At 36.8% G+C, this 24,200-nt stretch overlaps 1 protein-coding gene across 2 annotated transcripts in view; it reads left to right on the top strand.

Moving 5' to 3' along the window:
- The window catches only part of UNC13C (unc-13 homolog C), a 622,127-nt gene that overhangs the window by 210,849 nt on the left and 387,078 nt on the right, over positions 1-24,200 (top strand). Inside the window, exons 4-7 of one of the 2 annotated variants that reach the window (XM_061182103.1) lie at positions 2,963-3,041; positions 4,076-4,081; positions 5,232-5,303; positions 18,558-18,777. In XM_061182103.1, the coding sequence (XP_061038086.1) occupies positions 2,963-3,041; positions 4,076-4,081; positions 5,232-5,303; positions 18,558-18,777 (377 nt within the window). The remainder of the gene's footprint in view (positions 1-2,962; positions 3,042-4,075; positions 4,082-5,231; positions 5,304-18,557; positions 18,778-24,200) is intronic. The other variant, XM_061182102.1, reaches the window with a different exon arrangement.

Genomic DNA, 24,200 nt, shown 5'->3' with positions numbered 1-24,200 from the left:
CAAAAATATTTGTGTAGAGCTTCACAATATTCACCAAGCACTTCTCTATTCATGAGGTGAGGCTATTAGGGCAGGTTTGTTTTTTTTTTTTTAAGATTCAGGTTTGAAATAAAAGTTTTATTATTACTTGATGGATAAGCTCATTAAAGTATATGTTTATACAAACTTCTTATAGTAATGATGAAAATGTAAAATTATAAGGAAACACAACCTAATAAAGAACATTTTGGGGACTATGTGTGAACGTTAAGAGAACATTTTTATTGCATTGCAATTTAAAAATATAGGTTTAATGAAAGTAAATGACAAGCTCAGAGGGGACAGAGATGAATTTTGGATCCATATCTTCTAACTTGGGTTCAAGTTTGGCCTGGGTTCTTGGATATCTCTGTTCTGATGAGAGAAGCATAAGGGTGAAGTGTGAGGTTCAAGAACATATATATGTGTAATTGATTCCTGAATTTGTGAAAATATGAGGTTGCTCAAAATTCTAGGCTGGCTTGGGAATTTAAGTTCCACAAGAAGGAAAACATAAAGAAAATAAATAATTTGTTATTGATAGGAAGAAAACACATCATTTATATAACACTTGGCAGTTTATAAATCATTTTCTCAACCATTATCACAATTGAATGTGTTTCTTTAAAAAGTTATTAAAGTAACTTCAAAACATTTCAAAATATTTGGAGACAGTATGATTGCTATGTAATGTGGTGGAAAGACATTTATTGATGTACATTTTATGCCATTATTATTCTGTTCACAGAGGAGAGAAAATAGAAACTGCTTGGAATCAGAGCCTTAGACTGGAGCAAATGAAACTGGAAAAATCCTTTTAGGAACCCACTCACATAATCCTTTTCCCATATATTTGATGTTTGGGATGTGGGAGGGTCAAGGCAGGGAGAGGGCAAGAATACGGAAATAGGATAGGAGGGAAGCAAGACGTCACACTGAGAGAGTAGTAGTCTTTCTGAAGATGAGTGTTGCAAAGAAAAAAAAAATTCACTGCCCTTTCCTCCTCCTATATACTCTGCAGTTTCTTGCAGTTCATAAGAAGATACTGCCAATGATTCTTTTGCGATTGCAGTTCTTGATCTCTGACTGTCACTGTGACTATCACAACCCTTAACCTACAGAGTGTCAATTGGCATTATTCTAGAAAACGATGGAAGCTGTATTAACTCCTTTTTCACGGGTTCAGTGGTGGACTACTTAAGTGTCATCTCCCCCTACCACACACTGTCTCCCCTCCCATCTTTTATTCCTTCCCCCTCTTCTTTCTTTCCTCTTCCTTGATCTCTGCCCCACAATTACTCTTGTCCTGTATTCTGTGATATACAGGTAACTTTTAGTTCAAATGTGTGACCTTAAGTATATTCTGTTCATCACTGACATCCTTCTTACCCATGTGCAGTGGTTTTAATATTCACATTTATTACTGCATTTGGTCCTCATTTTCAGACATGTAGTTTATGGCATTATTACTATTTATTACCATCTTATCTTTGTTAATATTTTGCTTTTATTAATATTTTGTATGAGTTGTATGATGCATTTTTGTAAATTGTCCAAGATCATCAAATTGGTACAACTGGAAGTATTTGAATTAAGACTGTGGCTACTAAGAGAGATCCAATAAGACAAAGGTTTCCCTTTGTTAAATTAAGCAGCAGAAATGAAGAAACAATCTCTGTGTCAGTGAAAACTGGACAGTAAAATGCTGATAACCTATTATTGGCTGTTGTAGCCTATTCCAATGGCAGAGCTGCCCACCTAAACCCAGCAGTAGTAATTGTGGTGTTTCTGGTGCAAAAGCTGACTCTCAGCTAGAGGTTAGCAGGGGTTTTGCAGTTCAAGTGAGTGGAAGGAGTAGCTATCATCAATGACGTTAGCACCTTTTTGGTTGTATAAAAAGACTAGCTTTAATGCAATAAAACAAATTCAATCTATTAAACTTATTTTAATAAGCATTAATATTAATATATTTTAAAATTAGTTTAAATTGCAAAGATGGCACATGCTTATTATAAAAACATTGGACATTAACAGATTTATAGGAAGAGTCTTCTCTTTTTCTATCACCCAATTTCTCTCACTCCACAGAGGTAACTACGGTTTACCAATTTGGTGAATACATTTCTAGAAATTTTCTGTGCATATATAAACGCACATACAAATGTGGGACCATACGAAACATAATAATATGCAAACTTGCTTTCTTAACATACTATAAGTATTTTTTCATATATACACATATATATTTACCATATTCACTTTAACAATTGCATCCTTCCCATTGTATAATATACTATAATTCATTCAATCAGTATACTGTTGTTGAATATTTAGGTTACCTAGCTTTTGTTGTTACTACAAAAAAAAAAAAGTTGCAGTGAACATCCTTGTATAACAAATTATTATAATCTTGTGCATTTATCTTTAGATAATTCAGATAAGTGGAAATTCTGGTATTGGAATAATCACTAATATTTTAGATGTGTCTATAAATCCTTGAGATGCCACTTGGGAGTTCAATCTGTGAAGATGCAGTATACACAAAAGATAGTATTTTTACAATAAAAGTAATTTTTTTTACCATTGCAGACAGACCAAACTTTCACCAAAACTGGTTTGGTTCTGTTTCTTCCTCGAGGTGCAAAGTTCCATATACCTAACAATTTCAATTGTCCTCTCTGTGGTACAGTAAAACAATGTGTCAAATCAGGTCATGTATAAAGTTTCAAAGTATGGAACTATCCAAGAAGGCAAGTGATCACTATGTGTGGTAGTCAGTCTCTCCTTTTTGGGCAAGGTCCTTGAGTCTTGGATCTTTGCTGCTGTCTGAATGAGCATGATAATCCTTTAACCTTTTTTCACAGGCTTTTTACTACAAAGAGTGGAATTTTTCTTATAAAGAGTCAGTTAACCATTAAAATCATTCCTTTTTCCCCTCTTTCAGAGCCGGGCGGGGACTTTATGGTATTGATAGTATGCCAGATCTCCGTAGGAAAAAAACTCTGCCTATTGTACGAGATGTGGTGAGTCACTCCTGTTTAATTAATTTTGACTGCATATGTTGTCTTTATCTTTATTAGATGTCATATTGTCCTTCTCATTAAATGCCTCGCCTGTAAATATTTCATAGAATAAAACACAGAAGAAGCTGGATGCTAGCAAGTGTTATATTTATTATTTCTTTAAAATCTATTAGATGGAGGAAATAACTCTAACCTTTTGACAGCTTTTGATATTAGTTGAAATTACAAATTGAGTTAAAATGGCCCTATAATTGAGCAGAAAGAAGTCACACAGCATGCAAAGTGGGCTGCTGCAACTGGGCTTTGATGACCACAAGTTTACTTTGCAGTTGAAGGCTAGATTTGACAGTCTTCATCTTAACCCAGTAAACTTTAGTACTTTATGAAGCATGCAGATAATATTAATCAGTTCTTTATTCTCATATATTAAGATCAAGTCTAGCCAAATTAATAAGCTGTTCCACTCTCCAAAGAAAACCATGGCTTCCAAGTCATTAAAACCTTTATTAACCCTGAACATAACTCTGAATGACAAACTCTCCTATAAGGAAATATGCTGGGGACTGCTTAGAGATGCAAAGAATTGATAATAGTCTGTATTAAATTCTAAAAACAAATAGCCCATCAACATGAAAAAGAAATGTTTTCTATCATTCACAATGTTTTCATGTTTTTCTGGAGGCATATTCTTAATAGTTTATTATATGAAAATATATTTTCCCTCAGAAAAACTGAAGTTTCCCTTTTAGCAACAACGTGCACAATTTCTTGATACTGGTAATCTTCAATTTTGCTATGAAAACCTTCATCTGAAGGTCATCACTTTAGTTTTAAATTAGGAAAGACAAAATCTTGCCTGGAAAAATCTTATGCTGGAAAGCATGATATGTCTGTACAATTAGCTCAGATTCCTGCCATTATAGTGTGACATTATTTTTAAGTGTTAGGCTTATTTAACATTATTATACTCTTTTCTCACCTGTCATATGTCTAACTATTTATATTTTGTTTTCTCTGTCACTTGGACACTTCAGGCCATGGTGAGTGACTTTCATTTTATTTAATTAATATTTGACAATCTTCTCAAATGTACACTGCTCTTATTCATGGGATCAAAGAGAGCAAGATGGGGAAATAAAAAGAGACATATTAGAATAAGAAGTTTGGGTTCTCCAAGAATTTAACATCTAGTTCAATTCTGAAAGACAGACCAATTTACATAAACAACAGGTCCAAATACAGACTAAAATAAAATAAAAACATAATTTTAGGGACAGCAGTTGTCAGAGATGGAAGATCATCTTTGGAGGTAAGTCCTGTATAAGTTTACATGGTAGGAGTGGAGATGGTAGGAGTTTACAAGCGAGGAGTGAGTCACGTCCTCACTTAGGACTGTACTGAACTTAACTGGGCACAACGGCTTTGTAGCTCCAAGGAGATATATTTCTAACGAGATCTTTTATTCCACTCTGACTTCCCTTTGTTCGTAATGGGAGAGAAGATTTAATATTCCCATCTAGAACTCCTGATTTCCAGAGTTCTCTATAGCACCATCCGAGTATATTATATTGTGTATGTTTCAGGTGGAAGAAGCATAATGGTTCTATTTTATAGGGGAAACTAAAGGGATGTGACTCTTATTTAAAATCACCTAAGTTACCAACATTGAGTGAAGAAAACAAGTCTAATGATGATTCTCAGTTGATAAAATGGACACTTGGAAGAAAATCTTCTGGCCAGATATGGAAGCATATTTCAGGGAACTATGGACAACTCAAGAATCATCTAGTACCAGTTGTGATTCAGGGCTATCAGACAGATCAGCTGGCCCTGTATCAATGGTTATGTTTTATGAAGGAATGTGATTATGATCGTCTTGGGGAAAAACAATGTCTTAGAAGCCTCTTGCTAGCCTAGAAACCTTGGGCTGCAAGCCTGCCTTGCTGGGCCTCAGTTTTGTCATCTGTAAAATGTAGAGCCGAGGTTTGATGATCTATAGGGACTTTTTCAGCTTTAATGTTCTATGATTCCACCTTCTGGATGAACTGGCTGACTACTGAAAATGGTAGGTCCCTATTGACTAAAGCGTGAATAGTGATAGTCTATACTTTTACATTTTTACCTTCTGCTGAGTAATAGGTACATAGCAGTCACCTCATAATTCTGTGTTTTTTTGTTTTTTTTTTTAAGACCCTGGCTGCCCGGAAATCTGGACTCTCCCTGGCTATGGTGATTAGGACATCTCTAAATAATGAGGAATTGGTAGGTGCAGAGCCAGTTACTAACTATGCAGTGATCATAGTCTGGGGAAAAGCATTCTGCTTGGGCTGCTTGTTTGTTATGTTCATTCCAAAGTTCTAGGAATAATTGGGAACATGGGGAAAGTCTGACCCTAAACAAACTTTCTCAGGGCCTCAGCCGCACGATCATACAAATTATCCTGTGCTGCTCAAATATGCATGCACCTTCCCATCTTTACAAATGCTATTTCATCCTAACTCAGTTTGCTTGTTACTGTCTACCTTAAAAATCCTGCTAAGTTTTTACATAGTTCATGTTTTGCTTCCTTTTGGAGGCTTTCCCAAACACCCTCCTCCCCTTCTGGCTCAATTATTAGTTTCTTCCACTGGGCTTTTCTAGCATTTAATCATGACCTCCATAGTATAGTATGGTATAGCATGGTTAAGAGTGAAGGCTGCTTGGGGTGAGTCCCATCTGTGCCACTAAATTAGCATTGTTATGTCTGGCAAGTTATGTAACTTCTCTGAGCCTGAGTTCTTTCATGTGTATAGTGAGATGATAATAATACAGAAGATTAAGGGAGTGGATGAATATTTAACACGCTTACACAGCCTAGGGTGCAGTAAACAATAATTACAAGCTGGTGTTCTTATTATTTTTGTTACTACAGTTTGATTATTTTGCATAAGCCTTTCCTTTTAGGCTCCGTGAAGGTAGCACTATATCTTGTTTGTTGTTCTTGTTAAATATTTTCATCCCCATTGCTTAGTACACTGTCTGACATAAGATAGATGCTTTGTCAATTCTTGTTGAATGAAAGAACCAGCATGATTAGAAGGTACAAGTAGGTCAGGGATTCTTGAATTCGGTTCATTCGAATCAACTGGGGGAGCTTTAAAACATACTTACGTCTGAGTCTCACTCCCATGATTCTGATTTAATTGGCTTCAAGTATAGCCTGGATAGAAGAGGTTTTTTTTGTTTTGTTTTGTTTAAACTTCCAGGTGATTCCAATGAGCAGTGGGTGTTGTGCCATGGTAACTGCATCCTGCACAGCCACTCTGCTGGGGCTTTTTTTTTTTTAAATTAATTAATTAAATTTTATGGCTGCGTCGGGTCTTAGTTGCAGCACTTGGCATCTTCGTTGAGGCATGCAGGATCTTTCGTTGTGGTACACGGGCTTCTCTCTAGTTGTGGTCTTTGGGTTTTCTCTTTTCTAGTTGTGGCACGCAGCCTCCAGAGCGTGCAGGTTCTGTAGTTGTGGCACGCGGGCTTAGTTGCCCTGCGGCATGTGGGATCTTAGTTCCCTGACCAGGGATCGAACCCGCGTCCCCTGCATTGCAAGGCGGATTTTTTACCACTGGACCACCAGGAAAGTCCCTCTGCTGGGGCTTTTATCCAAGACAATTTATCTGTGCCCTCCTTTATTGCAACTATGTACTCTACCTCCCTGAATTTTAGAGACTTTGTCATTCTTAGAGAATAAAAATGTGGCCACTATTATTACTTGTTTTAAATTTCTATCCACTTGCCATTTAAACACCATTATTTATATTTATATTTTTCATTCTCTTCTTCCTGTCATTGTCATTTTCCACCCAAAGCCAACCTTTCCTAGGTGTCTATCAGCAAGCCGCCCTCCCCAACCCAATCAGCCCTTAAGTACTACATCAGCAATAGTACATGTCCCTTTGAATATCTGGGTGCTACAGCAAGTTCAGAACATTTTTTATTGTGCCATAGGATTTTTAAAATATGGCTGCTTTCCCAGGGGCTTATTCTTATCTACTGGGTTTATGATGCCATGTAATATTTTCACTATAGTTTGGATACGAGAGAAAGTAAACATTCTCTGGTATATGAGAAAGGCTCATATTGCTTGCTGAATCTCAAAGTATCCAGTCTTTTGCTTTTGAGGAAATAATCAAGGAAATAATCCAGATGGAAGGTTTTCATTGATAGACTCCTAGACTGTTCCTTTCTTATATTTTAAAATTTGCTATTTGGTTTAACGCACAAATACTCATTCCTATGAAAAGTGAAGAGGAAAGCGACAGAAATTAGAGGAATGCTACTACATTTTCCGAGGCTCTGACAGAGACCACACCCTCACTTCATAGTTAAATTAGCTATTGATCTACTGTTCCTTTGCTTAAACATATCATTTTGCTTCTTTAGTTTCAGAAGACCTATGTAGAAGATATTTCTGTGTGGGTGTTGAGTGGATGAACAGCTCCCTCTAAAACTCATCAGCTCCCTCTAAAACTCATAGAGCCCGTATCCCTGGGGCCCATGTCTCAAAAAGCAAATGAAATATGACTTCTGTACAACAGGCATATTAAATGTCACTCTTGACAAGCTGTCACATTAAGTCATTACATGGGCAACTAACACAAATGCTGGAACAAATAACTTTCCACTTCCCAGTTCCATGAGTCCCAGGCACCCTCAATGTGAAGCATGAAATATTTGCCTTTACATGAAGAAGAAAGGCTTGGCCATGTGGAAAATGGTAGCCCTTCTGTTTGAATTAAAGAGATGTGCAGTAAAAAGCTCAGTCATCTCTTCCAAGGAAGGATAGGGCTATAAAGTCTGATGCAAGATGACAGTGGGTCAGCCAGCACTACCTCCACTGACACACTGTTGGCAGTGGGCAAAGTATTGCCAGGCGCCCCATCCATCACCAATTCCCAGTCACCACGAGGAGCTACTGGGACTGATTGGGAATCTCAGTCTAATCAGCCCTTAAGTACTACAGCTTTGAAATATTCCCATCTGGTTTAATAGCACCGGGCAGGGTAACAATCTGGTATCCATTTACCACAACAGTAATCTGCCTGGCACTACACTGCTCAGCTCTGTGCTTGCTTTCTCAGTGATAGTTTCCTAGGTTTAGACCCAAGAGGAGCACAATCAAAGTAAATCCGTTCACTATTTCAACAAATATTAATTGACTGTCTTCTGTGTTTCAGGCATTGTTTCAGATTTTGGAAATAAGGCAGAGAACAACTCATTTAAAAATCCCTGCTGTCATGATGCTTATAGTGAGAGAGGAGCTGAGATACTATGTTTTGTACCCACTGTTGCTACAGTTCATAATGGAAGCTTTTAGTAGGCAGGGGTATTTAGACTAAGACAGGCTTAGATGATGGTTATGAGAAACTCAGGTAGAGTGAGGAATCCAAATCACCAAGGCTAAAAGAGATTCTAGAACACTGTTTGTTCTATCTGGGTTGATGTCCATGTTTAGGAGGCTGGCCTAAGGGCAGGCTTATAAGGAGTGTCAACTCTCATAAAGGGTTGATTTGTCTAGGAGGATAGAGGTCCTTCTTCCAATAACAGGATTCAGGCCAAAGAAAAGGGACTGGCAAGAACTAGGTGTGGGGATAAACAGGATATCAGACCTGGGTCCTATTCCTAGCATGACCTAGAAAGATACGTGGAAGGAGGAAGCAGGTCAGAACACCTGTCTGGTGCCTGGGGTTCAATCTGGAAGTTGCAGGCTCAGTTCACCCAGGGATTCCGGACTCTCGCTCAGGAACAGGAATCCTTCCATACCACGTGAACAAGTATTGAAGTGATATGGCCTGAATTTGAATCTCAGCTCCACCTCTTATTGCCTTTGAGAACTTATTTCTTATCAGTATGCTTTGTCTCCCTGAGACTTGTTTATCTCATCGTTAAATTAATGTAATAATACTTATCTCACAATGAGAGAGAATTAAAGAAATGTCTTGCCAGGCACAGCAGTGGCAGTCAGGGCAGTGGGACAGGGACTTAGGATGAAGTAGCCAGAGTACCTGCTAAGCCCAGTGCCTCCCTGCCACGTTTGCAACTGAGGGGCAGATTGCAGGGAATACTGACAGGGGAGTCATCAGCAATGACACCAAATGTACAGGTTATCTCTTGTTTACAAGTAGTATTGCTATTGGTCCTGCTTCTTTCCTTCTTCAAGAGAAGGAAATCATGGTCCTTGGCTTGAGAAAAATGTTGGTCCAAGTCCACCATTTACTACCTGAGGGAACTTGGGCAAGTTACTGAAATTTTCTTGGCCTCAATTTTCTCATATGTTTGCTAATTATGTAAGATTTTTGCACCTATATTCATTAGTAAAATGGCTATGATTTACCATGTCTTTGAACAATTGTGGCATCAAGAATAAACTAATGTTATAAAATAAGTAGGGAAGCTTTCCTTTTCCACTTCTCTGGGGTGATCTGCATAAAGTAAGTGTTGCTAACCTTGAAAGACTGACAAAACTTGGCTCTAAAACTGTCTTGTATGTTTTTTTGTTTTTGTTTTTTTAGGGTGGTTATATGACTACTAAATCAATTTATGTAGTATAACAATTCTATCCATGTTATTTAAACATTTGTTCTTGAGTCAATTTTAATCATTTATATTTTTTCCAGAAAGTTATCCTTTTTTCTAAATTTGCAAATTTAATACCGTCAAATTGTTCATATAATTATATCATTTATAAAAGCTTGTGCTGTTTTCATCTTATTATTTATTTGTATTTTTTTCTCTCTTTTATAGAATCAGTACTGCAAGAGATTCTCTGGCATTTGTTTTGTTGACTCCATATTTTGTTTCTTTGTTTTATATTTCATTTATTTCTGCTCTTATTCATCTTCTACTTTTTATATTTTCCCTGAAGCTATTTTTCTAACTTATTAAGTTGAATATGTAGTTCGTTAATTTTTAGTGTTGCTATTAACTAGTGCATACACACAAAATAATATCTACAACATAAATGGAGTAAATAACAATACAAACACCTTATATCCATCACTCAGCATTAAAAAGAGAATATTTCCATCCCTTGTGTATTCCTTCCTCATTTTCTTCCTCCTTCTAAATTTCAAAGATTTCGTGTCTATCATTTTGTTGCTTTTGTTTATATTTTTACCACATTTGTATAACCTAATTTTCTTTTTGTCTTTTCTACCAAATGCATTTTGAACTATTCATTTTCCTCTCAGCACACTTTAGCTGCATCATACAAGTTTTGATATATAGTGCTTTTATTGTTGTTGAAATAGAATTATTTCATAAATTGTCCAGTGATTAATATTTTGACTCATCAGTTATTTGGGAAGTATATTCATTAATCTTCCAGAGATAAGGGCTTTATTTTTGTTACTGCATCGTGTTCAGAGGACGTGGACTGTATTTTCAGTCTTTAGTATTTAATTGAAGATTGCTTTATGGCTTAGTACATGGTCAACACTGTAGATATCCCATATGAGCTTTTTCTGTTCAGTACATAAATTTTGGGACTTCTATATCCCTGATAAATTGTTTCTTTCAACTTTTGGTAGCAATCAAATTGTTTCTTTCAACTTTTGGTAGCAAACCTATTAATTTCTTGAATGTTTTTTCCTTAAAAATATTCTGTGATATTAATACAGCTCACTGAAGTAATTAGGTTAATATCTTCCTTGATAGAAACTTTTCTAGCCCTTTCTTTAAATCTTAATGTGTTTTATGCATATCTCATAAGAACAGATAGCTTAGTTTTAAAATTCAATCTCAGAATTTGTCTTTTTATGGGTGGATTCAGTTTACATTTATTATAATAAATTTGAGCTTAGTTCTATTATTTTTAAATGTTTAATTAAAATACTTTTCAAATTTTAAACTTGATCAATAATTCTGTCCTGAAAAAATATATAAAGATCTGAAAATGCTTAGTCTCTGATTACTACCCTCAATGCCCACATTAGGTAGAAGGCAAGTCTAAATGTCATATCTGAAAATGGTCTGAAAACCCAAAGATCCAAGCCCATGGAGTTTAACTGGATCCCAAACATACCTGTTAGGTTTCCACAGAATCTGCTTTTTTAATTCTGTCATTAAGTTCCATTTATTTATTTATTTATGTATTTAGGTGCCTGGGGAATCTTTCTTTGGAGCCCTTCTCCATAGTAAAATGTTTTTTTCCAACACTTACCTAGTGGGCTATATCAACTTCATTTGCCAGGTTGCCAGATCAGTTTTCCAATAAACAAAATGAATATACTAATATTTCTAGAGGATTTGGAGGGGAATCAAATGAGATAACAAATAGACAGCACTTCAACCATTTTGGATGCAAAAGTATTAGTTATTATTTTAATGATTGTCTACTTTCACTACACAGCTTTCCATAGTTACACGATTGACTTTCTTGGTTTTACAAGAGAACAATAGAATGGGTTCCCTTTAAGAGGGAGGGTCACCCCTTTCCCTCTCTTCCTTTTATAATATCCTAACCCTTCTTCCTGTTCTTTCATGGCCTCTGTCAGAAGATTTATAAGAACTCAGTCTCTGCCCCAACTGGTAAGAATTAGACTTTCCAGATTAAAATGCCTAAAGTTTCTCCCAGTGGAGAAATTCAAATTATTTTTGGCCACTTATATTTAATAAGTTACTCATCTCATACCACCTTCTTTATTTGTATATATATATTTTTTCATTGAAAGTGTGAATTGGAGAAAAAGTGATACTTATATAGTACATGACAGATTTACCCTAATTTGTTATCAGATCAAGTTCCATGTCATGTATTGGCATGGAACCACATTGTACTTCAGAGTGTATATCCTATATTGTCCTCTCCTTAAATTATTGAACCATCTATTTTATCACTGTTCTACCCTCTTTATTTGGACTCAATCCATAAGTTACTTAGGTCACTGGTAATTAGTACCTGTTAGACAATATGAGTAAAAACAAATTACTTACAGTCTTCCATGTTTAGGCACATAACTTTTAGTCTCTGCTAGCACTTTCTGCTACAAAAAATTTTACCCAAGTAATTTTAGCTTCTACAGTCAGTCTTATGTAATGATTAGTCTAATGAGTAAATCAGTCATGAAATTATGTCTGTTTTTATGCTCCGGAACTTATTCTACCATTGTTCTGTCCTCATGCTTATAACCAATTTCAAAGGCCACATTGTACCTAATCTTTGCTCTGAAAATCTTTCTGATGCTTTTGTCCAGAAATAGCAAAATGATACTTAGAGGACAGTAAATAGATTTCTAAAATCATGCATCAAGTATGTGAAATATGCTTGAAAACAAGAAGCGTACTTTTTTTCCTGGAATTATCTAAATGTGATTGTTTTCAAGTATAGGAAAGAGATGGTTTACATAGTTCTATGAGGGAAGCCCACAGGATGCAGACAAAAACAGAACTTCATTAGTTAAGTTGCTGGTTAACATAGGAGAGGGAAAAGGAGAAAAGGTATGTGGCAAATGGAGACAGTCAAGCTTTGTTCCTGTTATAAGTGTTAACAGTTTGTAGATTGGAATTTCGGTGGTCCAGAAACACTGGTAATTGTTCTCTGCAGGAGGCTTGATTGCTTTATTTCTCAGACTCATTTTAATTTCCCCATGTAGTTATCAATAGAAAAGGCAATTCATTCCCTGTCCTAATTGTTCAGAAAGTGATATATTAGGGCAACTCACTTTAAATACCAGTTTCTCAGAGCAGGAATTTTTAACAAAATCTATGTCTAAAATATGAGCATCCTCCCCTTTGTAGTCCAAAGGTTGTTCTTGGCAACTAAGTCTTACCTGAGTGAAAGCAGAGTAATCATTTCTACAGATTAAAGCAGTGTTGAAACAATAAAAATTGCCTTACTTTCTAGAATCACACTAGTAATATAAAAATAATGTTTATTGTTTTTTAGTTCATTGCAAAAGCCTGATATCGTGGCTATAAATAGAAAAATTACTGGAAGAACATGCATCAAACCATACCTAACTTTGAAAAATTAAATTATTTTTTACTTTAATGCTTGTTTGGGTTTATAAATTACTTTTTCAGTAAGCATACATTTTATTATTATCAGAACATACATACATTTTAGCAAATAATATATGTTTGTTGTAGAAGATTTGAAAAGTTTAGAAACACTTAAAATAGATTAGCAGGAAGTCTCCCAAACTGCTGAATCCACTCTGTCCTTCAGTCCTAATTCCAGTAATTGATCTCTGCTTGTTCTTCAGACCACCTTCTCCATATGTCTAGTTCCTTGTTTACCTAGGCCAGAGACCCTCTCTTGATAACATAACCAGTTCCCATCCTTTCACATCAGCTCGGATCCTATTAGCTACACCCTATTATCTTTCTACCTACCCTAAGTACATGTGTGTATGTATGAAAGTATGTGTGTATATATATTTCCTCTTCCCTTTAATCCAACTCTTAAAGGTCAGTTACAGGCTTCCATTTCCCATCGTCCATGGCTAATTTTACTGTTTCCCCTTGTTTTCTTCTGCTTTGTTTTTATTCAGTGCCCGATATCCTATCTTTTGCCTTATTCCACAAAAACTCCACAATCTATGTCCTTATAATCTTGTTTGATCCGGCCTTATTTTGCTGCTAAAAATACACTCTTTCCCCCAGTATGCAGTATTCCCCTGAGACATGAGTCCCTCCTTATCAGATGTATTTTTCATGCTTTCCTTAGCCATTCATTTCCTCAGTTTCTAAAGTGACCATCATTCCATCTTAAGCTTTGTTGGAATAAGAAATGTTTTCATAAGCCATTTATTTTATTTTATTTTTTTAATTTATTTTTTTAACATCTTTATTGGAGTATAATTGTTTTACAATAGTGTGTTAGTTTCTGCTTTATAACAAAGTGAATCAGCTATACATATACATATACCTGCATATCTCCTGCCTCTTGCGTCTCCCTCACACCCTCCCTATCCCACCCCTCTAGGTGGTCACAAAGCACTGAGCTGATCTCCCTGTGCTATGTGGCTGTTTTCCACTAGCTATCTATTTCACATCTGGTAGTATATATGTCCATGCCACTCTCTCACTTCGTCCCAGCTTACCCTTCCCCCTCCCCATGTCCTCAAGTCCTTTCTCTACATCTGCATCTTTATTCCTGTCCTGCCCCTAGGTTCTTCAGAACAATTTTATTTTTTAGATTCCATACATATGTGTTAGCATACAGTATTTGTTTTTCTCTTTCTGACTTACTTCACTCTGTATGACAGACTCTAGGTCCATCCACCTCACTACAAATAACTCAATTTCGTTTCTTTTTATGGCTGAGTAATATTCCATTGTATATATGTGCCACATCTTCTTTATCCATTCCTCTGTCGATGGACACTTAGGTTGCTTCCATGTCCTGGCTAATGTAAATAGAGCTGCAATGAACATTGTGGTACATGACTCTTTTTGAATTATGGTTTTCTCAGGATATATGCCCAGTAACGGGATTGCTGGGTCATATGGTAGTTCTATTTTTAGTTTTATAAGGAACCTCCATACTGTTCCCCATAGTGGCTGTATCAATTTACATTCCCACTAACAGTGCAAGAAGGTTCCCTTTTCTCCAAACCCTCTCCAGCATTTATTGTTTGTAGATTTTTTGATGATGGCCATTCTGACTGGTGTGAGGCAATACCTCATTGTAGTTTTGATTTGCATTTCTCTAATGATTAGTGATGTTGAGCCTTCTTTCATGTGTTTGTTGGCAATCTGTATATCTTCTTTGGAGAAATGTCTATTTAGGTCTTCTGCCCATTTTTGGATTGGGTTGTTTGTTTTTCTGATACTGAGTTGCATGAGCTGCTTGTAAATATTGGAGGTTAATCCTTTGTCAGTTGCTTCATTTGCAAATATTTTCTTCCATTCTGAGGGTTGTCTTTTCGTCTTGTTTATGGTTTCCTTTGCTGTGCAAAAGCTTTTAAGTTTCATTAAGTCCCATTTGTTTATTTTTGTTTTTATTTCCATTTCTCTAGGAGGTGGGTCAAAAAGGATCTTGCTGTGATTTGTGTCATAGAGTGTTCTGCCTCTGTTTTCCTCTAAGAGTTTTATAGTGTTCAGTCTTACATTTAGGTCTCTAATCCATTTTGAGTTTATTTTTGTGTATGGTGTTAGGGAGTGTTCTAATTTCATTCTTTTACATGTAGCTGTCCAGTTTTCCCAGCACCACTTATTGAAGAGGCTGTCTTTTCTCCATTGTATATTCTTGCCTCCTTTATCAAAAATAAGGTGACCATACGTGCATGGGTTTATCTCTGGGCTTTCTATCCTGTTCCATTGATCTATATTTCTGTTTTTGTGCCAGTACCATATTGTCTTGATTGCTGTAGCTTTGTAGTATAATCTGAAGTCCAGGAGCATGATTCCTCCAGTTCTGTTTTTCTTTGTCAAGATTGCTTTGGCTGTTTGGGGCCTTTTGTGTTTCCATACAAATTGTGAAATTTTTTGTTTTAGTTCTGTGAAAAATGCCATTGGTAGTTTGATAAGGATTGCATTGAATCTGTAGATTGCTTTGGGTAGTATAGTCATTTTCACAATGTTGTTTCTTCCAATCCAAGAACATGGTATATCTCTTCATCTGTTTGTATCATCTTTAATTTCTTTCACCAGTGTCTTATAGTTTTCTGCATACAGGTCTTTTGTCTACTTAGGTAGGTTTATTCCTAGGTATTTTATTCTTTTTGTTGCAATGGTAAATGGGAGTGTTTCCTTGATTTCTCTTTAGCCATTTATTTTAGAGTAATTTTCAGCTTTGGTAAACACGTACCCATATCCCCAAAAATCAAGAATGAAAAAACTCATTATCGTTTTTTTGAGACTGGGGATATGTACCCTGTAGTGAATTAACTAGTGTTTTTCTCCAGCTTCTACAGCTTTCAAATGTTATGGTTTATTCTAATGCCCCATTCAATTGATTTTCAATGTGCTGTCTAGTAAATTTTCCATGTTTCTTCTTTTTGAAATTAGCTTTACTTCCTCTTTTCATGAAATGGACCATCCCTCTTTAACCAAACCAAACCAAACCAAACATTTCAATGAAACCTTCTCAGCTGTCTTTCACTTGCTTTCCTTCAGCCTATTTAATGTTTTGGCAAGTGGTCCTTATATTTATTACTCCTACTATAGCCTAAAGATTTAGAACACTGACTGTATGTCACTTGAATTCAATAAAATGAAAATGGACATAGGGAATTAACCTGTGTTCATCATCAAATTTAAATTATGCAGATAAATTCACGTGCAAAATCAACCCCTTGCCCAGCTCTGCTTTCTAAATTAATATGTATTTCTCACTTGCGTTCAGTAGCAGACGGTTCTGTTCCCACCCAGTGTCCCAATGAGTTAGAATTGTTGTTTTCCCCTACTTAGACAACAAATTATGCAATCGCAAATATACCTAAACTCCATCCTTATTTTTTTGGCTCAACCAAAAATTCTGTATTACACACACACACACACATACCACATATACACATTACATGGTCCTCCAGCCCCTCAGCTCAGCTAGAACATGAAATGTCTATGGAGAGCTGATTGTAAATCTGTTATGCCAAGAATCATTCAAGTCACTTTGATGATATTGAATATCACTCTGCTAGGCAGTAAATGGGAAGCAAAGATGCATAATACATACTTCTAATTCTAAAAGAACTCTTAACAGTTCTTTTCAAGACAAGACATGTTCATTAGGGAATGAAGCCAAGAGATTTATTGGCTCAGACTCTCTTTATTGAAAAGTGATGGATCCACTTGTTTTGTCTATACAAACCCTAACACAGGGGTCTTCTACTTGAGAAATTCCCATATTTTGAACATACTGTTGCTCTGTAGACTCACTTGAAATATAAAGAGCTTTGACCAGCCCCTCATGTAGTAGCAAGGCTGGATCTTGCTGTTCAAGAGCTTGAAAAATTTTTTAGTAATGCTTAACTCCCTGGTAGGGAACCTCCTTCCACCATTAACAAACATATTCTGGGAAAATACATAATGAGGGGAATGTATTAATAAAAGGAAATATTCTGTTACCGTACTATGGATTTGAAAAATAATGACAGGTTAGCCATTTCAACACTGTGGGAAGATATTCTGAAATGAGATTTAAGGATGATTAATGCAAAATACAAGTGCTTCCTTTTTAGCGTTGCTTATCAGCTAGACTCCTACAGGATTTATGTAAATAACCATTCATTATGCATCAGGTAGTTGTGGGAAGTTATTTGTAATTGTAACTTCAGAGACTGCTAGTCTTTCTACCAGGACATCACCTGCACAGTGGGATATGACAATCAAATGGACAGACACATCCAAACAAGTCTCCACTATCAACACTAATACTTAGTATTTTCTTAGTGTTTGAAGTCTATGGACTATATTTGTTACTATCGCACAGTTTGATCTTCAACATAGTACGGTAGATAGGTAGTACAGGAAAGTGAGGATTAGAGAGTTTAAGTCTCTTCCTAGATCACAAGACTCTTAAGTAACAGACGTTCATTCATTTCACACACAAAAAACGTGTTGTACCTTTACTATGCCCAAGGACAATGATAGGCACTGTTTAGGCACTAGAGAAATAGGGAAGAGAGCTCCTGCCTTCTGAAGCCCATTTCATATGTCACACGATGGGGCCTGTGCTCGTGAACTCAGGCCTCCTGGCTCCTCGTTCAGTGCTCACTCTACCAACAGCTTCCATGTGCTATTAAAAATTATCTCCCTTTAAATTATAAAGCACCATGGGAGAGTGACACATTTGACCTTTATCCACTACTAGGGCTTTCATTATCGATTAGTTGATGAGCTCCTTCCTAAGGAACAGGTGATGGAAGCAGTTCCCTGTGGAAAGATCTATAGAAGAAGTGTACTTTGGGACTGGGGAGGGGTGTAGTGTTAGAGAGGGTATAGAATCAGGGAGATGAGGCCTGGGTAGAATATAAAAGAGGGGTGAGAGTGTTTCTAGAGGGTTAAAATCAGCATTGAGAATATTTTCCATTACTTCATAATTTTACCAAGAACCAGAAGAACCAATTTAGACCAAGGATAGTAATATAAATTCCTTTTTTTTTTTTTGAATTGATGTTTCCTGAGCACCTATCTCAAGCCAGAGACTAGGTTAGGCTCTGAGGATAGAGCCAGCGGTGAGCACTATGGTCATCATCCTTGCCCTCATGGAGTTCACAGGATAGAGGGACACAGTCATTATCAAGTAACAAGAGCTCTGTGCTGCCATGAAAGAAACTTACACAGCAGGGAGCCCAGTCCAATGTGAAGATTAGGGAGTTCTTTGTGTTCAAAGAACTGAATTGGGCCCTAGAACACTGAACAAAGAATAAGTGTGCAGAGTTATTTTGATGACTGTCCTCACTTAAATCAATAATCAAGGGGTTCCCTCAAAATAGCATTTTCAGGAAAAAGTGATAAAATGGTTTGTTTTTTGATGAAATTCTCCAGATCCACTGATGTGTCTCGTGTTGGTTACTTGTCTCATCTTCACAGAAAATACATGTCTTCAAGAAGACTTTGCAGGCACTGATCTACCCCATGTCCTCCACCACCCCACACAACTTTGAGGTCTGGACGGCTACGACACCTACCTACTGTTACGAGTGTGAAGGGCTCCTGTGGGGCATTGCCCGACAAGGCATGAAGTGTTCAGAGTGCGGAGTGAAGTGCCACGAAAAGTGTCAGGACCTCCTGAACGCGGACTGTTTGCAGAGTGAGTATTCGGTTAGGTGAAGAAGCAGGTGTGCAGAGCTGGTCTTACCCTATGCATTTTCAGCTCTTGCTAATTCTCAACAAAGCCTACTCACCGCCTGCCTATTCATTCACACAAAGATATACATACTGCCCGCCAAGTCATGTAACTGATTGTGTCTTCCTACACTGCTGACCTTGGCACTTTCAGATTCCTCAGAATAACCACCTGTAGTTCAATGGTACTCGGACCAAGTAGAAAACTTCACAGTGACTTCCAATCTTTGTTCTCACTTTTATCTCGTAATAGCCCCACATGGTCGGTGGGAACATGTAAAGTCACATTCCTCAAACAGGGGTTAAGACACACCCCTGCGATGACAGCAACTGGAATTCTTTTCCAAGCCTACTTGACACCTGCCTTCTGCAGGCAAGAGCCATGCTCTTTTGCAGTCCCTGTGCAGCCCTTAGAATTGGGAGGTCCTGTATTTGATGTCAAAGACAAATCTAACTGACCAGATAGGTGACCTTGGGCGAGTTTTTCTAACGTCTCAGGGCTTCATTTTCTTCCACCAAATAAATAGGAATAATAAAATGTACCTCAGTGGGTTATTTCGAAAACTAAATGAAATAGTTGCTGCTAAGAGTCTGGCACATAGTAGGTGCTCAATGAATATTAATCGCCTCTCCATTCTTTTACATTTCTGAATAGGTACATGTCACTTTGATTTTCATGACAGGTTATCTTAAATTTTCCATTTCCAAAAAAAAATCCTTTATACTGGTACTTTAGATTAGGTCCTGAAATGCCAAAACATCATACTCTAAAATACATATTATTGGCTTTTCACTGCTGGATTTGTCTGCTGACCTTATATAACTAAAAAAGCACTGCTGAACAAATCTATTTAAACATGGATTTTCATTTTCAAATGATCTTTTTCACATCTAAATATTGTCCCCTTTGTTCATTCTTTATAGCAATGCAGTCATTGTAAGGTACATAGGTTGCCTGAAATTGAGGGAGGACAGAGGAAAATGTCAAAATAAAGATTGAATCAGAAATGCTGGCACAGCTGGCTCTTGCCGTAACAGTCACACATATTGTACGCTTTCCTCTACCTGATCAGTATTCTCCCTACACAGTCAGGTCAGCCTAAGACTGTTAATGGTAATGAATGTGTTTTTTGAAACAAAATAGTACCCCTTCTTTGAAAAATAAAAGGCATATTTAGGAATAAGTGCTTAGAAGAAGGCAGATTGACTCAATATTACTCAGCCAATTTACTTGCAAAATCTCATAATACAATTAAACTTCAGTCTACCTGTTTAAAAACTGAATTGTGAACAGGCATCTTAAGAAACAATCACATTAGGGCAGTGACATTTTGAAAAAACAGATAGGAAAAATATTGCCATCTAGAAACAAATGGCTTGAGTCCCTTAAATAAAAAAAAATGATGCAGATAATACCTAAGAAAGGAGTTCATTCTTCTTTAAGTCTTTCAGAGAAGAGAGATGCCACCCATTCTTTAAACTTTAGAAACATTTTCATAGTCTATTTCCATTTCTTGGTATTATTTGGTATTGGTTAAATACACTAGGCGAGCTTTGTGCTGAAGTTATTCATTAAAATGCACATGTAAATTGGAAGAATCAAAAACAGTGAAGAAAAAATGAGGGTAGACATGTATGCCCCAGGAAAAGGGTATTTTCCGTGATAACCCCTCCTTATTTTTCCCTAAAACCCGTGTTCTCACCTTGAATGGAAAGAGGTGTTGCTAATACATGAATTCAACTTCATTGCTTGCCACAATAACTATCAATAAAATTTAAAGTTGTCCCTACAAAATCAGTGACATTTCCTTAAGAAATTTCTCTTTCCATTGCTTTAAGCAAGAAATTTGCAATGTGACACCTTGTGTGAAATACTTCCATGTGTGCCAAAATTGAAAGAAAAGGAGAGAATAAAAAATTAAGAGAAATCAGCGTTGGAAAATACAGCTAATACTGCCACTTGTAAGCCCAAGGAAGTTCTTTGATTTCCTTCTCCAAATGGTCATTCAATTTCTGTTTGAGCATCTACAGAGAAAATTTAACACCTTGGCAGGCAGCTTAATTTATGTTAGAAAATTCTAGCTTATAAAATAAAATTTGAACCAACTCTTGCCTTATAGCAAATTCTTTTCGTTAAGCCAAATCTGACCTTTGGAGAAAATATTTAATAAATTGACTTCTATCATATATGATAGTTTTTCAAATACTTGAAGATAATAGTCTTCTTTAGGTTTCTAGAACCCTCATTATTTTGCTAATTCTTTTCTGAAGACATGGCAGTCTGTCAACGTGCATACACACATACACTCAGAATAAAACAAAAGGAAAAATAAGTCTGCATTTGGGTCTGACTAATGACCTGTACAAAATAAAGGGTATTTAAAGTTACTTCAAATTAATTTGAGTTTGGTATTTCAGTCCCATCAAGTCTTGGGTCTGTGACTTACACACTTGCAGTCAAGGGAAATTAGACCAGGTGATAATATCCCACTCACTGTTCTAGTACCTCCGTGCAGGTGCAGAGATGCATGGAAATAGGTTCGCCAAACAGCATCATCTCAGCTCCTGTCTAGTTGATTCTACTTGGTGGTTTCTACACTTCACTGCCTTCCTGGCCTGAGGCTAACAGCCATGAGAAGTGGAAGGTAGGAGCAAAGGATAGCAAAGGAAAACATAGCAATGCTTGAGAGAAGAGCACTGATCTGTCATACCCCTCCCTGTTCCAGGCCAGTAGCGGTGGATAGAGTTCACCTATTTTTCTTGAATTAACTCATTTCTGTCGCGTTATTTGAAAATACATTTACTCTTTTTTGGAAATGGCATTTGGTGATGGAAGAATTGAAATGAAGCTAATGGAGGAGCAGTTTCTGACCCTGAATGATATTCATGTAACCCATAAGTACCTTGCCAAAACAGTTATGGTGGCAGTTTGTTTTTTTTTTTTTAAACATCTTTATTGAAGTATAATTGCTTTACAATGGTGTGTTAGCTTCTGCTTTAAAACAAAGTGAATCAGTTATACATATACATATGTTCCCATATCTCTTCCCTCTTGCATCTCCCTCCCTCCCACCCTCCCTATCCCACCCCTCTAGGTGGTCACAAAGCACCGAGCTGATCTCCCTGTGCTATGCGGCTGCTTCCCACTAGCTATCTATTTTATATTTGGTAGTGTATATATGTCCATGACACTCTCTCACCCTGTCACATCTCACCCCTCCCCCTCCCCATATCCTCAAGTCCATTCTCTAGTAGGTCTGTGTCTTTATTCCCATCTTGCCACTAGGTTCTTCATGACCTTTTTTTTTTTTTTTTTTTCCTTAGATTCCATATATATGTGTTAGCATACTGTATTTCTTTTTCTCTTTCTGACTTACTTCACTCTGTATGACAGACTCTAACTCCATCCACCTCATTACAAACACCTCCATTTCATTTCTTTTTATGGCTGAGTAATATTCCATTGTATAAATGTGCCACATCTTCTTTACCCATTCATCCGATGATGGACACCTAGGTTGCTTCCATGTCCTGGCTATTGTAAATAGAGCTGCAATGAATATTTTGGTACATGACTCTTTTTGAATTATGGTTTTCTCAGGGTATATGCCCAGTAGTGGGATTGCTGGGTCGTATGGTAGTTCTATTTTTAGTTTTTTAAGGAACCTCCATACTGTTCTCCATAGTGGCTGTATCAATTTACATTCCCACCAACAGTGCAAGAGTGTTCCCTTTTCTCCACACCCTCTCCAGTATTTATTGTTTCTAGATTTTTTGATGATGGCTATTCTGACCGGTGTGAGATGATACCTCATTGTAGTTTTGATTTGCATTTCTCTAATGATTAATGATGTTGAGCATGCTTTCATGTGTCTGTTGGTAATCTGTATATCTTCTCTGGAGAAATGTCTATTTAGGTCTTCTGCCCATTTTTGGATTGGGTTGTTCGTTTTTTTGTTATTGATGGTGGCAGTTTTAAACTAGGAAAAAGTGAAAAAAAGTGTATGTTGGCTGGGTTGCCGTTGTATGCAGAGTGAGACATATGTAAAAAGAGAGATCATATATAAAATATTTTCCTTGATTATCTTTTTACAGTAGAAAAGAGGTAACTTCAAAATCAGAAAAATATGCAAATAACTATGGAGCCTAACCCAACTGGCTAGCACTTTCTTTCACATCTCCAAAGAAGAAATCCCAGAGTCCCACTGAAAAAATATTCTGCCTAGTTTTAATTCCTAACTGGAAATTTCAAGTATCTGCATAAAGAGAGAAAGTATTTCATCAAGAGTTCAGGAAAGCAGCATCTTGTGAGATGTGTTATTTTGTTCTGTGTTTCCCACTGACATTATGTTAAGCTTACATGCACTAATTATTAGCCATTGTGAATTTGTAACATTCACAAAATCTGGCTAGTGCACTCCTGTCTGCAAACTAGATACTGATTTTTTTTCATATTTGTGCTACCACATTTGCAACCACACCATGTTAAGACGGTCAGTTATTTGTATATGTTGAACAGCTATGGGTGGGAGCGTTATTCTGGGCTTTCAGATCTAGAAAGAAAGTAATCAATGTTGTCCCTGGCCTCAGACATATTTTCTAAAACTTAACTCAGGTGCATAGATGTAAACACATATGTTGGAAACTTCTGACATTCTACTCTGTCAACAGCAAATATGCAAAGTATGTTTATGTTATGAATATACTTAGGAAGATTAGAAATAGGATTATGTGTATCTACTGCTATAGGGTGGAGACCAGTCTTTGTTTCTCCATAATTTAGCACACATTTAAGCACAGCTAGATGCATAATAAATGTTGGGGAAGCAACAAATGAGGGCATGCGAACACAATTAGAAATAGCATGAAATGGTTCAAAGATCATCCTTCCATAGAACCATAGATCATTAAGGGAGCCTTTGAGATCAGCGGATTGGAGAACCCGATCTACTGATTTTACTTAGTTCAGACAGTTCAGTATCTTGTCAAAAAGAATCAAATGGTAACATAGGTAGGGTTACAACTAAGGTCTCTGAACTCCCAACCTAGTGATCTCTCCTAATTTATAAAGAAATATGCAAAGTGGACCCTAGGGGGAAAAATGGAAAGTTGTTAAATTTTATCTCCAGTGCTTTCCCCCCTCCCTGTCTTTTAGACATTCTGTGCTGCCCAGACCTTGGCTTCCCAGCGCTCCCCATCATGATGACTCCTCAAGGCCTCCCTCTATGACCAACCCACCAAGCTTGGGGTATACCCTCAGTCCACCGTCTCCAATCACAACTCACTCACTACACTGACTTTTCAACACTAACGAGGAAATGATTTGATAAGTTAATTTGGATAAAAGTGGAATCAATAGTTAAGTTACCTTAATACAATGGTCAGTTC

The sequence above is a fragment of the Eubalaena glacialis genome, chromosome 2 (assembly GCF_028564815.1).
Source record: "Eubalaena glacialis isolate mEubGla1 chromosome 2, mEubGla1.1.hap2.+ XY, whole genome shotgun sequence".
NCBI lineage: Eukaryota > Metazoa > Chordata > Mammalia > Artiodactyla > Balaenidae > Eubalaena > Eubalaena glacialis.
This window is presented reverse-complemented; position numbering and strand designations above follow the sequence as displayed.